Source organism: Ochotona princeps, chromosome 2, assembly GCF_030435755.1.
Source record: "Ochotona princeps isolate mOchPri1 chromosome 2, mOchPri1.hap1, whole genome shotgun sequence".
Taxonomy (NCBI): domain Eukaryota; kingdom Metazoa; phylum Chordata; class Mammalia; order Lagomorpha; family Ochotonidae; genus Ochotona; species Ochotona princeps.
In genome coordinates, this window is record NC_080833.1 from 119,304,578 (window position 1) to 119,319,289 (window position 14,712).

At 41.8% G+C, this 14,712-nt stretch overlaps 1 protein-coding gene across 2 annotated transcripts in view; it reads right to left on the reverse strand.

Moving 5' to 3' along the window:
* Positions 1 to 499: 499 nt before the first annotated feature.
* TMCO1 (transmembrane and coiled-coil domains 1) overlaps positions 500 to 14,712 on the reverse strand; it is a 51,023-nt gene continuing 36,810 nt past the window's right edge. For both annotated transcript variants that reach the window (XM_058660574.1, XM_004589145.4), the window contains one exon: positions 500 to 1,078. In XM_058660574.1, coding sequence (XP_058516557.1) covers positions 904 to 1,078 — 175 coding nt within the window. In that variant the 3' untranslated portion in view covers positions 500 to 903. The remainder of the gene's footprint in view (positions 1,079 to 14,712) is intronic.

The following is a 14,712-nucleotide window of genomic DNA, read 5'->3' on the forward strand; positions in this document are numbered from 1 at the left end:
TTGGTTTAACCCACTTTGAGTATCATGTGTTTTTCTTCACTTGTTGAATGACCGCATCTAAGAGACTATTGAGAAATTTCACACACTGATTTATGTTTATTATTCCACACAGAAGTTCTGATTTCGTGGGTTATGAGGGAGAATCATGGTACATGCATCCTTCCTCCTTCCAAAGCAGCACGGCAGGACCTGAAGGCCACCGTGACTCAAGAAGCTGAGCAAGACAGCCACACACAACCACAGCCCGGCCCCGCGGAGAGTCCAGCGCTCCCTCGCGAGGCTCCAAGCGAGAATGCTGAGGATCCTTTTTTAAAACTCCATGAGTCATTCCTTTCATTTCCTTTCCATCTTCCAATTTCTGTACTATAACTCCAGATTTTGAGCCTAAGAGGCAAGAATGGTAAAACTACAGAAAAAAACCTTTTCTTTGAGTCCTTCTTGGTCAACACTTGTCTTTATGCTCCCATTACTAAAAAAAAAAATGCAAAACAAAACAGAATATTGTGGATGAAACAGCTAAAAATTTGTTTTATTGATCTCAAGAGATATATTTAGCTTAAAAAAATACAACAAATAGCTCCAATTAAGTTTAGTTACAGAAATTTAAGTTTTTCTTCTAGATTTCTAAATATTCATTCCTGGAGAGACGACTTCCACGTATGTGACACATACACAGCCGTGAGAGTCGGTCCCTCAGAAAACATTTATGTACGCAAAACAAAAAAGATGCTGTTTGTCTTACATAAACATCACCTGAATCTAACTAATCAATCTACATATTTAAGACAATTCATCTGTGAACCAAAGCATTATCATGTTTTGGGTGTCATTTTCACTCTAATGATATCCAAAAAAGCTGAGAAAAAACTCAAAAATAGAAAGTGGCCCAAGTGCTAAGGCTGCCTATGGTTCTTGCTGTAAAATAGATGCCAGTCTTGAACATCTATAAGCAACAGGAATTAAAGGATTCTTCTTGACTTCAAGAAAACTTCCCAGAAGGAGGTGGAGGGCCAAGAAATCCACCTGCCTGTTTAGTGGCAGCTCGCGAGGGGGCAAGGCCCAGAATTTTCTGGATATTCTGTAAAGAAAACACAGTTAAGAATCGGCCATTAATATGAGACATAAGGAAGAATTACGCATAGATCTGAGCAGAAAGAACCCAAATTAAAAGCTCTATTGGTGTTGGTAAAGTGGTGTAGTAGGCTAAACCTCAGCCTTCAGCACCAGTTATCCCAAACAGGCATGCAGGAGCTGGTTTGTTTTCTGGTTGTTCCATTTCTGATCCAACTCCCTGCAGAGATAGCTCAAGTCCTTGGGCCCCCGCAAACAAGTGGCAGAACTGGAAGAAGATCCTGGCTTCAGAACAGCTCAGCTCTGGCCACTGCAGCAATTTGGCAAGTGAACCAACAGATATAAGATCTCTATTTCTCCTCTCTCTGCCTCCGCTTTTCAAAAATAAATAAATACATAAATAAATAAATCTTTTAAAAAAAAAACCATTATTGTAATCTGCAATAAGATGGCTATATTAGTTCTTTGAAGTCCTATGGCCTCTTGTGGCATAGTGGGTAAAGCTGCCTGCTGCCTGTGAGGTCAGCATCCTGTATGGGTCCCAGTTTTTATCCCCGCTGCTTCACTTTGGATCCAGGCCCTTGTGAATGGCCTAAGACAAGCACTAGGAAATGGCCAAAGTGCTTGGGCCCCTTGTACCCCTTGGGCCCCTATATGGGAGACTCAAAGCTCCACGATCTGGGCTTTGGCCTTGCCTGGCCCTGGCTGTGGTGGCCATTGGGGGGGAGGGATGGTCAACCAGAGAATGGAAGATCTCTCTCCCCACCCCACCGTAACTCTTTCAAATAAATGAATGAATGAATGAATGAATCAATCAATCAATCAATAAATCTTAAAACAAACACAAGAAACAAGGTCTACAGTGTGATGACGGTTATGGAAGAGTAACAACCTGAGGGGAGTTTGATCTGCTAATAAAGGAAGCAGATTTTTTCAAGTGAAGAATCATAAAAAGAAATAATCATTTGCTTTTGCACAAAGCATACAAAATACAACCATCAGGTGTTTGTAATAGCTGGGTTTTCTTTGAGTATGGGTGTTTTGGCTGCATTTAGTTAAGTAAGGCACCAGCTACAGCTTTTCCACATTTATTTAGTACTTACAAAAATAACTATTTTGATACTCTGATGCCATTGGCTGGTATATCATTGAATTAAATTACATAAATACAACAAGTAAAACCAGCATAAACAGATTTGGGATAAACACCACGGACTCTGGGAAAGTAGTGACTCAACTGGTGGGACGGACAAGTGTAGGCACACTCCAGAGCACTCGAGCAGCACACAATGCGAAGAGGGCTGGGAGAAGGGTTAGAATGGTCAAATGTTAAGTAAAGGCAAGCTGCTAAAAGTTTACATAGCATTTTAGAAGAGAAAAAAAAACCTTAGAGATCATCGTATGATTGTTGCTTAATTCACTCATTTTATAAGGCCTGAAGATTTATTTATTTATTCCAAAGGCAGAGAGCAACAGACACAGGAGATGTTCCATTCATTGGTTCACTCCTCAAATAGTTCCAACAGTCAGTTGTGAGCCGAGCCAAAGCCGGAGCCTAGAGCTTCACGCAGGACTCTTGTCTTATGGTGGGGGATGGAGCTCTTGAACCATCATCCGCTGCCTTAGCAGAAGCTGGATCAAAAGTGAAGCAGTTGGAACTTGAGCTGGCACTCTGATATCGGATGCGGGCATCGCAGGTAGCACTTTAACTTGCTGTGCCACACATTAGCCCCTACTCCTTTTATAGTTGAAGAAACTGCAATTTGCAAAGATAGGAACTGTCCAAAATGATCAATTCAAAGCAGTGGTTGAATTTCAACTCCCATGTGGCTTCTCTCACATAGTACTTTCTACATTAAAATTGTGGTCTTCAGAAGTCTATTTTTCAGGGCAGCTGGCACTGTGGAACAGCAGGCAAAGCTGGCACCAGTTTGTGTTCCATACGCTTCACTTCTGATCCAGCTCCCTACTAATTGGGAAAAGCAGCAGAAATTGGCCAAGTGTTTGGGGCCATGCTACCCACATTGGCGACTTGGAAGAGGCTACTGTCTCTTGGCTTCAGCCTGGCCCACTATGCCCGATCCAACCATCTGGGAAATAAAACAGTGGGTGGAAGGTGTTTGTCTCTCTACCTGTCCTTTTGACTTTAAAATAAATACATAAATATTTTTAAAATTATATTTATCATAAATGACTCAGCATATTCCACAGTACTATAATTCATGCTATAAGAAATCTGAAAACAGATTAAGCAGAACAATCAATTATTAGTAGATTAGGCTATATTTTAGGAAAGCTGGAGAATGATTTGAGTTTTTAAATTCTCTTTTAAATAAAAACTTTCCTCGTGACCACCTTTTTGTAAAAAAAAAAAAGAAAAAAAAAGAAAATCATCGCAAAGCACTAAGACCAGCAGATGATACAATGTTACTACTTTGCAATTTCTTTATCAGTATTTTCTGAACACCGACAATGCATTCAGCACTAACCTAAACAATACAGAAGTTAATTTAAATATAATTTTTGATCTAGGACATTACAGAAGGCATAAAGATAAGTGCATCTGTCCAGTTAACAAACAGTAACATACTGCAGACAAAATAGACAAGAGATCCTGGCTCAGTTACTTGGCAGAGACAGGGGTCAATTATGTGAATCTCTATCATTTGAGAGATTAAAGATGGGGTTTAGAAGTCCCTCATCATCCTTAAATTATAGGTTTATTGTGATTTAAAGTCAGTAGCTGAAAGGAAAACAAATACTTTGAAGAAACAAGACACTGGAATAGGCAGGCTGTTGATAGCTTCATGCTAACTCAAAACACGCACATGACCACTGAGGGAGAGCCAGTGCACACGGGGGACCAGCTTCTACGGCTTCAACAAGCAGGAATGTGAAAACTGAGATACTCTAGTAGTTACAGAGTTCATGGAAATCCAAGCAGCTCTCCACTCTGTCTTCCTGCGGCTCCCCGTTGAACACTAAATTAAGAGCAGCATTTTGACATTACTCTCCTCTTTCTCCTTTAATATGAATGTTCTGCACTGACTGTATATAATCTTCCCTTGTAGTGAAAATTTAAAAATACGTTTAAGTTCTTTTGAACTCACAAATGAAACCAGAGTATTTGGATCATTTTCCTTAAAAAAAAAAAAAAATCTTTTGCTTCCTCCTCAGTGAAATCTTTCCCTCTAAAGCACATGTAGGAACTAACTATGGCCTGTCTTCAGATGCAAACAATCACAGGTCATTCATCTCCCCACTGTAGTAACAACATGGTTCATAAAGGGGGCCAGCATTGTGGTGCAGCACATTGGACCACTGACTGCAATGCTGTCATGGCCACTGGCATCCTATCTGAACCCAGGCTGTTCTGAACCCTTGGCTGTTCACTTTTGATTGAGCCCCGGGCTAATGTGCCTGGGAAAGTAATGAAAGACTGTTCAAGTGCTTGGGTCCTGGCATTCACGTGGCAGACCTAGAAGAAGATCCAGGTTCCTGGCTTCAGCCAGGCCCAGATCTGATCATCATGACCCTTTGAGGAGTGAACCAGTGCATAGAAGATGTTCTCTCTGGGCCTAGCATGATAGCTTAGTGCTTAAAATCCTTGCCTTGCACACGCCAGGATCCCATATGGGCACTGTTCATGTCCCGACTGCTCCAATTTCAATCCAGCTCCCTGCTTGTGGCCTGGGAAAGCAACAAAGGATGGCCCAAGTCCTTGGGACCCTGAATCCACATGGGAAGCCCAGAAGAAGCTCCTGGCTCCTGGCTTCAGCTTAACTTAGCTCAGCCATTGTGGTCACTTGAGGGGTGAACTGGTGGATGGAAGAACTTTCTCTTTGTCTCTCCTCCTCTCTATAAATCTGATTTTCCAATAAAAATAAATGTTTTTTTAAATGTTCAGTCTTTCCTCTTCTCTGTAATTATGCTTTTCAAATAAATAAATCTTAAATCACAACTATGAAGACTGTATTAACACAGCACAGAAAAACATGTTTGTTAGTTACACTGTTAAGTAAATCAATGTTGTTTATATATATATACATGTTATAAAATATAACTGCTAAACTACATACAAAAATTACACCAAAATCAAAAGCTGTAGAATGTGCAACACCAGGAACAAACTCTAATACAAACTATGATTTTAAGTAACAGTGATGGGTGCATGTAGCTTCGTCAAGTCTAACACACATCTCACTCTGGAGGGAGATGCTGATTTTGTAAGACTGTGTATACGCGGGAGCCCATACTTAAGCAATCTCCGTCTTGCTCAATTCTGTTGTGAACCTGAAATTGCTCTTTAAAAACATCTGCATAAAGCACATAAAAACCCAAACACTATGATAATTCTAACAACTAAAAATGTTATTAATAACAGCTATACACTTTCATATTTGCCTTCTTCACCTCCTAAATACTGCTAAACAAATTTTTAACTAAAAACATTTTTATGGATGATTTTGTTTTTTAAAGTGAAGGTCATAGTATGAAGTTGAAATAACGACAGCTTTTGGACACATTTACTGGGCAGAACAGTGTTCTAAACACTTGATTTAGTTGTGTTCTTATTTAAATCCACACACTTCCATTAAGCAAGCTTGTCCTTGCATGAAAACGGGGAAGATACCAACAGATTCACAATAACTTAGAACTCACTGAACACCACAATAGGCAGCAGGTTATCTCTGTATTATATTCTTTGTATCTTTCAACAACAATCTCATCCACTGAACCTGACCTGACTGCTGGGGCAGGTGCTTGGTACAGCCAGCTAACATATCACTTTGGACACCTACATTCCAAACAGGAGTTCATGGCTGAAGTCCTGTTTCTAGTTCCAATTCCAGTTTTCCAATCACACACACCCTGGGAAGGAGCAGGTGACGAGACAAATACTTTGGATTCTGCCGTCTATGTCAGAGACTCCGATTGACTTCTGTGTTCTTGGAGCTCCTGGCTTTTGCCCTGGTCCAGTCATGGCTGCTGCAGGCACTTGGGCATACAACAATAGATCAATGGATGAAACATCTTTCCCCTGCCTTCCAAATAAAATAAAAAGAACTAAAAAATTTAACTGGACCTGATTGCTTTCCCAAGGTTTCTTACAAATTCATTTTTTGGAGGTCAATTTTTTTTTTTTGTAAAAAAGATTTATTTCTATTGGAAAGGCAGACATACAGATAGGAGGGGAGGCAGAGAGGAAGGTCTTCTGTCCACTGATTGACTCCCCAAGTGGCCATAATGGCTGGAGGTGAGCTGATCTGAAGCCAGAAGCCAGAAGCTTCTTCCAGGTCTTCCACGCGGGCGCAGGATCCCAAGGCTTTGGGCTGTCCTCCACTGCTCTTCCAGGATACAAGCAGGGAGCTGGATGGGAAGCAGGGCTGCAGGGATTAGAACCAGTGCCCATATGGGATTCTGGCGCATAAAAGGCAAGGACTTTAGCTGCTAGGCTATCACATTCGGCCCTTTTGAAATTGGTAAATGTATCTTGACAATAGGATGCTGGACTTTCTATCACTGTCTATACCAACAATGTCAGGATATACTGAAACAGAATGATGGACTTGTGACTGTTGCTGAATAATAATAACATGGAGGAAAACAGAGGTAGGGAGGGTCTGGCATGATAGCCTAGTGACTGAAGTCCTCGCTTCACACGTGCCGGGATCCCATCTGGTTTGTATCCCAGCTACTCCACTTCCCTTCCAGCTCCCTGCCTGTGGCCTGGAAAAGTACTTGAGGATGGCCCAAAGCCTTGGGATCCTGCACCCATGTGGGAGATCTGGAAGAAGCTCCTGGTTCCTGGCTTCAGGTCGGCTCAGCTCCAGCCGTTGTGGCCACTTGGGGAGTGAAGTAGCGAATGGAAGATCTTTCTATATCTCCTGTCTGTAAATCTGACTTTCCAATAAAAATAAACAAACCTTTAATAAATGAATGAATGAATGAATAAATAAATAAATAAATAAAAATAGTGGTGGGAGAGAGGGTGGAAGAGAAAATCCCCGAGCTGCATCATGAAAAATAAAAATTAAAAAATATGTTCATTTTGCTGAAAATAAAAAAACAGGATATTTCATAAACAATGAAGATGCTATAAAAAGAAATGCAAATGGAAAATATAATAAGATGTGAACAGGTTTGTGGAAAATACAATTTGAGTTTCTGTTCAGTGCTGTGTAACAACTAAGATTGTATGGCACAAGAAAAAAAAAAAACAGGAAAAATATTTTCCCATAGACATGTCTTGTATTGGCAGGAAACCCACAAAAAAAAAAAAAAAAGACCACCACAGGATTTGCGTTCCTTCCTCTTTCCTAAAACTGAGAACCGGTGAGGAAGAAAAGGAAACCGCTGGTCGCTAACTGGATATTTTGGGAAGACCCAGGTCATTGGCCCTCAACACACTCTGCAATGGTTTCTTCCTTCGGCATTCAGCTAAAATAACTCGGCCAAGCACCCCTCAGCTTACTGCTAGCTTCTCCTGAACTTGACAACCAGCCTTGAGTTCCAATTAATCACAGTATTTCATTAGTTCTCAATAACATTATCTAGTCACTTCAAATGATTCTTTTACTGATAGATTATTTTGGACAATGACAGAGAGATTAACTGACAATATAGAGATATAACTGAAGCAATAATGACTTAGCAGTCAGACAACCTGGTATCTAGCACTGACAAATTGGGCAAAGAAATAACAGTACTTTCTCTTGGTACCAAATTCCAATTTCCTTGCTCTTAAAAAACAGGGACTGATAGGGTCAATAATTTTCAGATCATATTTTACAGAAATATAATCACTTCAAAGAAATAGTCGGGGGTGGGTGGTGGTGGTGGTGGTGTCCTGGTGTGATGGTCAATGGCTAAATCCTCTCCTCGCAAGCTCTGGGATCCCATATGGGCACCAGTTTGAGTCCTGGCGGCTCCACTTCCTTTCCAGCTCCCTGCTTGTGGCCTGGTAAGGCAATGGAAGATGGCCCAAAGCCTTGGGATCTGATCTGTGCTCGTGTGGGAGACCCCAGAGAAGCTCCTGGCCCCTGGCTTTAGATTGGCGCAGCTCCAGCTGTTGTGGTCTCTTAGGGAGTGAACCAGTGGATGGAAAGATCTGTCTGTCTCTCCTTCTTACAGTATATCCAATCTGCCTTTGCAATAAACACAAATACATTTAAAATGAAATAAAATAAGAAACAGTAGGGGCTGGCACTGTGGCATGGTACTCTGAGGTACAAATGATGCTGGAGATCTCATATTATGCAAAATCAAAAAATTATGAAAGATGATTATATCACAACTGCCTTAGAGTTATGCTAATTCCTTTGTAAGGCTAAAGGATTTTTCACTATTATAGGGTGTTGGCAGGCCTCCTTGGTAAGCCAATGAAGACCCCTTCTCCTGGGGTCTGGGGATCAAGTAACATCTTTTTCTGCCTCTCTCATTCCACCACTTTGCCGCCCATCTTTTCAACGACAATGTCCTTCAGATCTCTTGCTTGGTCCCTCTGAGGACCAGAGAGGAAGAATGTTCTGAATTTTAATGCAGTGTAGGAAGATGCTTATTTGATTTTTTAAAAATCTCACAGCGGAAGGGAGTGCCCAGTTGGCACCATGTTGGGTGCTTAAAACTCAGGATGAAAGAAGATTTTATTGGTCCATAGTTTAAAAAGAAAAGTTCAGGAGAAATACAGCTGCTGAAAATTGAGGGAAAGAATCCTAGAAGGTAGAGTCTTAAAAAAGGAGAAGCCCCAGTGGTTGCAATGAAACCTTGCTTAAGTCTCTGCTGGACTGTTCAGCTACGCAGGTGTGACGTAGCCTCTAAGCAGCCTAGCTGAAACAACTGAGCTGAGATTTCATCTGTCACTCACCACAACAGACAGAAACTGCAGAGATGGAGTACGTAGTTGAAATGTTTGTCCTTCCAAAATCCACATGTGGAATCCTAATTACTAAGGTGGTAGTATTAGGGGGTGGGGGGGTCTTTGGGATCTGGATTGGGATCTGAGTGCAGAGCTCTCATGAATGGGATTAGTTCCCATTACCAAGAGGCCCCAGAGAGCTCCCTCATCCCTTCCTCACTGAGAACAGTGAGGAGCTATGAGTGACGCAGGCACAGACAGGCTTGCACTACAGACTAAATGCAACTGACTTGATGGTTAGCTTCTTAGCCTCCAGAACAACAAATTTCCCTTCTAATAAATTATCCTATTTATTTTATTTTGATACGGCAGCACAAAGGACTAAGGCAAGTGCCTGGTTAGACAAACAGACCAAAAATAAACACTCATGCAAGAGAATGAATTTGAGTATTGCCTATCAGTTATACTGCCTAAGATACAACCCCCAAATTCAAGATATGTCAAGAAACAGAAAAGCACACCCATACTTAGGAGAACATGCAACAGAGTCCACATTTCAATGCTGCAATTAGCAGGCAAGCTTTTAAAAGCAGCTAAATAACTATGCCTGAAGATAGAAAAGACAACATGTTAGTGAACAGGAAATTTCAGCAGGGAAAAAAAGATACCAAAAGAAGAAAAGAGTGAAAAATCTAGAATTGAAAATATTTGAAATTTAAAAATCATTGGATGGGGGCCTGGCACGGTAGCCTAGTGGCTAAAAGTCCTCACCTTGCGTGAGCCAGGATCCCATATGGGCATGCTGGTTCTAATCCTGACTGCTCCACTTCCCTTCCAGCTCCCTGTCTGTAGTCTGGGAAAGCAGTCAAAGATGATCCAAAGCCTTGGGACCCTGCACCTGCGTGGGAGACGCAGATGAGACTCCTGGCTTTAAATTAGCTCAGCTGCAGCTGTTGTGGCCACTTGGGAAGAGAATCAGAAGACAGAAGATCTTTCTCTGAATCTCCTTCTCCCTATAAATCTACCCTTCTAGTAAAAATAAATAAATCTTTAAGAAAAAAAAATCAGGGGCCTGGTGTGGTAGTCCAGAGGCTAAAATCCTTGCCTGTGTGCACCAGGATCCCATATAGGCACCAATTTGTTTCCCAGTTGCTCCACTTCCCATCCAGCTCCCTGTGGCCATGCAAAGCAGTGGAGGTTGGCCCACAGTCTTTGGAGCCAGAGCCTGCACCATGTAGGAGACCTGGAAGAAACTCCCAGCTCCTGGCTTTGGATCAGCTCAGCTCTGGCCATTGTGACCCCTTGGGGAGTGAACCACCAGTTGGAAGATCTTATTGTACCTCTTTCTCTCGGCATATCTACCTTTCCAAAAAAAAAAAAAAAAGTAAATCTTTAAAGAAAAAAAAAATGCAGTCCTCCACCTTAAAAAATGCAATGAAAAGTTAACAATGTGGATAGGAGATGGCAAGCATAGGCACTTCTCCCATTTTTGTTGACTTAAGACATTTATATAATCAGAACCAGTTCTTATAAAAATGGCATATAGTTTTTAAGCTCTGTTTTTTTGTTTTCCAGTTTTACAAGCAAGATCGTACATATTCAAGGTATGCAACATGTTTGATACAGGTGTACAACATGGAATGACCACTGCAATCACAGCAATCCGCAGTACCTAACATACCCATCACTTCATAGCTCTATTTTTGCGTTGCTGTGTTGTTTCCTGAATATCCAGAACTTAGTCTCCTCCAAACTGAAACTCTGTACCCTTTAACCAACAGGTCCTCTTTTCTTAAGTCCCACTCCTGTCCCGCAGGCAAACACTATTTTATTCAACTATATGAGCTTAACATTTTCAGATTCTGTGGAATTCTTTCTCATAGGAAAGAAAAAATGTGAAATAAGTCACTTATTTTTATCACTTCCCTGAGCACATAAACCTTTTAAAAGAGACAATGACAATTCTCACCGACACTTTTTTCTAAATTATAATCATACATAGCTTTTACATTCATATCAATTTATTAAATTGCCACCTTTGGGGAAGTACTGTGGCACGGTGTGGGCTGGTTAAACCAGTGCTTGGGATGCCTGCGTTCTACAGCCAGGGCAAACCCATCTGGTCTCCTTCAACTCAGCTTCCTGCAATGCATCCTCGGAGGCAGCACATGATGGCGTAAGTGCTGGGGCCACTCAGGTGGGAGACTCAATTAGAGTTCTGGACTCCTGTTTCCTGCCTAGCCCTGGCTATGCAGGCATGTGTGGAGTGAGCCAGCAGAAGCAAAGCTCCCCTTTTCCTGACCTTTCCTCTCTAACTTTGAATCTTATAAGTGATCAGGTTTCTCTTGGGCATTTACCAGTAACTTTGCTGGGAGTTTTGCAGAGTTTTAGAGGGCTATATAATAATAGGTATTCATCATTTACTCAATCTACTATCTACTCAGTTAATAAGCAACAACAAAAAGTTAAGTCCTTTAAACTTAGGAATTAAATTTCTATTTATTTATTTATTTACTTGGAAAGGGAAGTCAGGAAGGGGGGGCTATCTTTTTTCTGCTGGTTCACTCTCTAAAGGGTTCGACCAGGCTGAAACTAGGAGCCAGGAATTCCAGGTGGGTCGCACACATGTGGCAGGGGCCCACACGTTGGGGCTCTCACCTGCTATCTACCCAGGCAGGTTAGACTTTGCTGGTGGGTTAGGCTTGAACTGGCACTCCGATAGGAGGATGCTGGTGTCACGAGAGACAGCTTAAAGCCACTGTTTGGCAACACTGGCCCATTTTAGTCTTTAATTCTATCACTAGCTTGGACTAAGCTAGCAGCACCTCTAGTGGAAGCTGGCAAACTCACACGAAGCAAATAATTGAGATGTTCAAGTCATGACTTCCACCAAACATGAAGCAAGGAAACAAAGGTTAATGAAAAGAATAAAATGAGAAACTTATCTCCACGCTTTCATTTGTACAAAGACATTCACTCCTATCTTCAGCAGCTAAACAAATTTTAATTTTAGGGGAGGAGTTAACTGATTTGTTTGTATTTGTGAATTTTAAAAACAATGACTATTTCTTCAAAATGATACTTATTTGAAAGGCAAAGTAACAGCGGGAGAGGGAGAGACAGAATTAACGAGATCTTCCATCTACTGCTTCTCTCTCCAACTGGTCATGATGGCTACGGCTGTGTTAGGGTGGAGCTAAGGCCTGAACTGTACTTGGGTCTCCCGCATGAATGGCAGGGGCCCAGCACTTGGGCCAGTCTTTGCTGCCTTCCCAGATGTATTAACAGGAAACTGTACGAAAAGTGAAGCAGCTGGGAATTGAACAGCAGGCCAAAATCTGATGCCAGCATTATAGAAGACAGCTTAGTCCACTATGCCACAATGCCAATCTCTAGTGACCAGTATGTGCATCACATTGCCATTTAATTATCATAACATGAAGAAATTGTTTTTAACATAAAGTGGTGTTGGATTTTGCCGAAAGCTTTTTCTGCATCTGTTGATACTATTATATGATTTTTGCTCTTCAGTTTTTGGATGTGGTGTATTCTGACATCTAAAGCTCCATGAGGACAAGCAGCTTTCCTACAACTAACCACTACAGACCAAGCTCCCGGTACAGTGCCTGTTACACATCTGCACCCAATTTTGTGGAATAAATACATGAATATGTAGGCAAGTCTAGGAAAGAATTATGACTGTGACAGAGCACCCTACTCTTTAGGCTGAGACAAAACCTAATTCATCGTTTTAATCGTATCTTTTTCATAATTAAGGGATATTTATTATCGCAAAGTGACTGCTGGGGGTTGGTTTAATTACATTGTCTCTCATATTCAGTCAAAGTGGACCTTGGTTAACGTAGGAAAAATATTAACCCATAAATATATTTCTTTTTGTTGAATTTATCAATCTTCTATGAAGATCTCATTTTAGTGATTTGTTTTTTCTCCAAGATTTTGAGTGTCTTGGAATATCCCATTTTAGGGCCTGGCACGGTGGCCTAGCGCCTAACGTCCTTTCCTTGAACGTGCTGGGATCTCATATGGGCGCCAGTTCCAATCCTGGCAGCCCCATTTCCCATCCAGCTCCCTGCTTATGGCCTGGGAAAGCCTTGGGATCCTGCACCCACGTGGGAGACCTAGAAGAATTCCTGACTTCGGATTGGTAAAGAACTGGCTGTATGGAAGATCTTCCTCTCTGTCTCTTCTCCTCTCTCTATATCTGACTCTCCAATAAAAATAAACAAATCTTCAAAACAAACCAAAACAAAAACACAAGTATTTCGAAGAATGGGCCTGGTATAGTAGGCTAGTGGGTCCTCACGGACACCACATGAGTGTCAATTCATGTCCTGGCTGCCCCACTTCCCATCCAGCTCCATACTTGTGACCTGGGGAAGCAGTCGAGAATGGTCCTGCACCTGCATGGGGGATGCGGGGAGGCTCCTGGCTCCTGGCTTCAGATCGGCTTAGCCTCGGCTCTTGCAGTCACTTGGGGACTGGATCAGCGGATAGAGAAATCTTTCCCTCTGTGTCGCCTTCTCTCTGTAAATCTGGCTTTCCAATAAAAATAAATAAATCTTGTAAAAAGTATTTTTCAAAGAAGCCAAATGGGGATGTGGGACCCCAGCAGTTTGGGAACTTCTGCTGGTCTAAGCCAACCTCAACTCCCAGGGGCCTGCAGTGTTGGCATGATGCAATGGCACCGGAATCTCTTGTGTTTAAGGCAATGCAAACTCACACTCAGCAATCAAAGTCACTTAAGAACGGTAGCAGAAGGAATTTTATAGCCTCCTAGTGTCTGAATACCAGTCCCATCACCAATTATTAATGGTAGTGTACAGAACTGGACAAATGAAAACAAAAGATTTGTATGCATCCTCCTTGAACGAAAACACATACACAGTGGACTTTTCTATGTGTTTCATTGTGCCCTTCCCTTGGTTTGTATTTAACACTTATTTCACGAGGCTATATCAGTCTTGGATATGTTGATTTTCCCATTTTAATTTAACAGCATGTATGATATACTTACATTCTCAGGAGTTAGCAAACCATGATAGGTTGTTTTGTGGTTTTGTAATAGTTTCACTGAAACACAGCCACATTCATTCAATTATGCAGCATCTATGGCTGCTTCCATCCTGTAATAGTGGGCTTATGGAGTAAGTCCATAGCGGGTACACAGATAGAAACTCCACAGCTCACAACATCCAAGGTAGACCATTATGGAAAATGTCTTCAAATTCCACCACTCTCATTTGGTCACCAAAGACAAAAGCTGTGAGTCCTTGAAACCTGTCCCCCTTCCTCCCACCAATTTCTTATCTGTTTCTCAATCTTGTCCCCTCTTTTTCACCTCTCTCATCTGCACATAACAATGATTTTTGCTGTATTATCATAATAGTCTTCTGATATTTGTGCATTTAGTCATACTCCTCTTTCATCTATCCTCTGTAACACAGTAAGAAGCGGAACATGAGTCTTTGAAAACTTGAAACTCAATTGCATTTAGTAAAAAGGAGGAGGCCCCACAGAGAAACATAAGCTGGAGTAGAAAATGTATTCGGGGGCCTGGTGCAGCGGCCTAATGGCTAAAGTTCTCGCCTTGACCGCACCAGAATCCCATATGGGCGCCGGTTCTAATCCTGGTAGCCCTGTATCCCATCCAGCTCCCTGCTTGTGGCCTGGGAAAGCAGTCAAGGACGGCCCAAAGCCTTGGGACCCTGCACCTGCGTGGGAAACCCAGAAGACCTCCTGCTCCTGGCTTCAGATTGGCT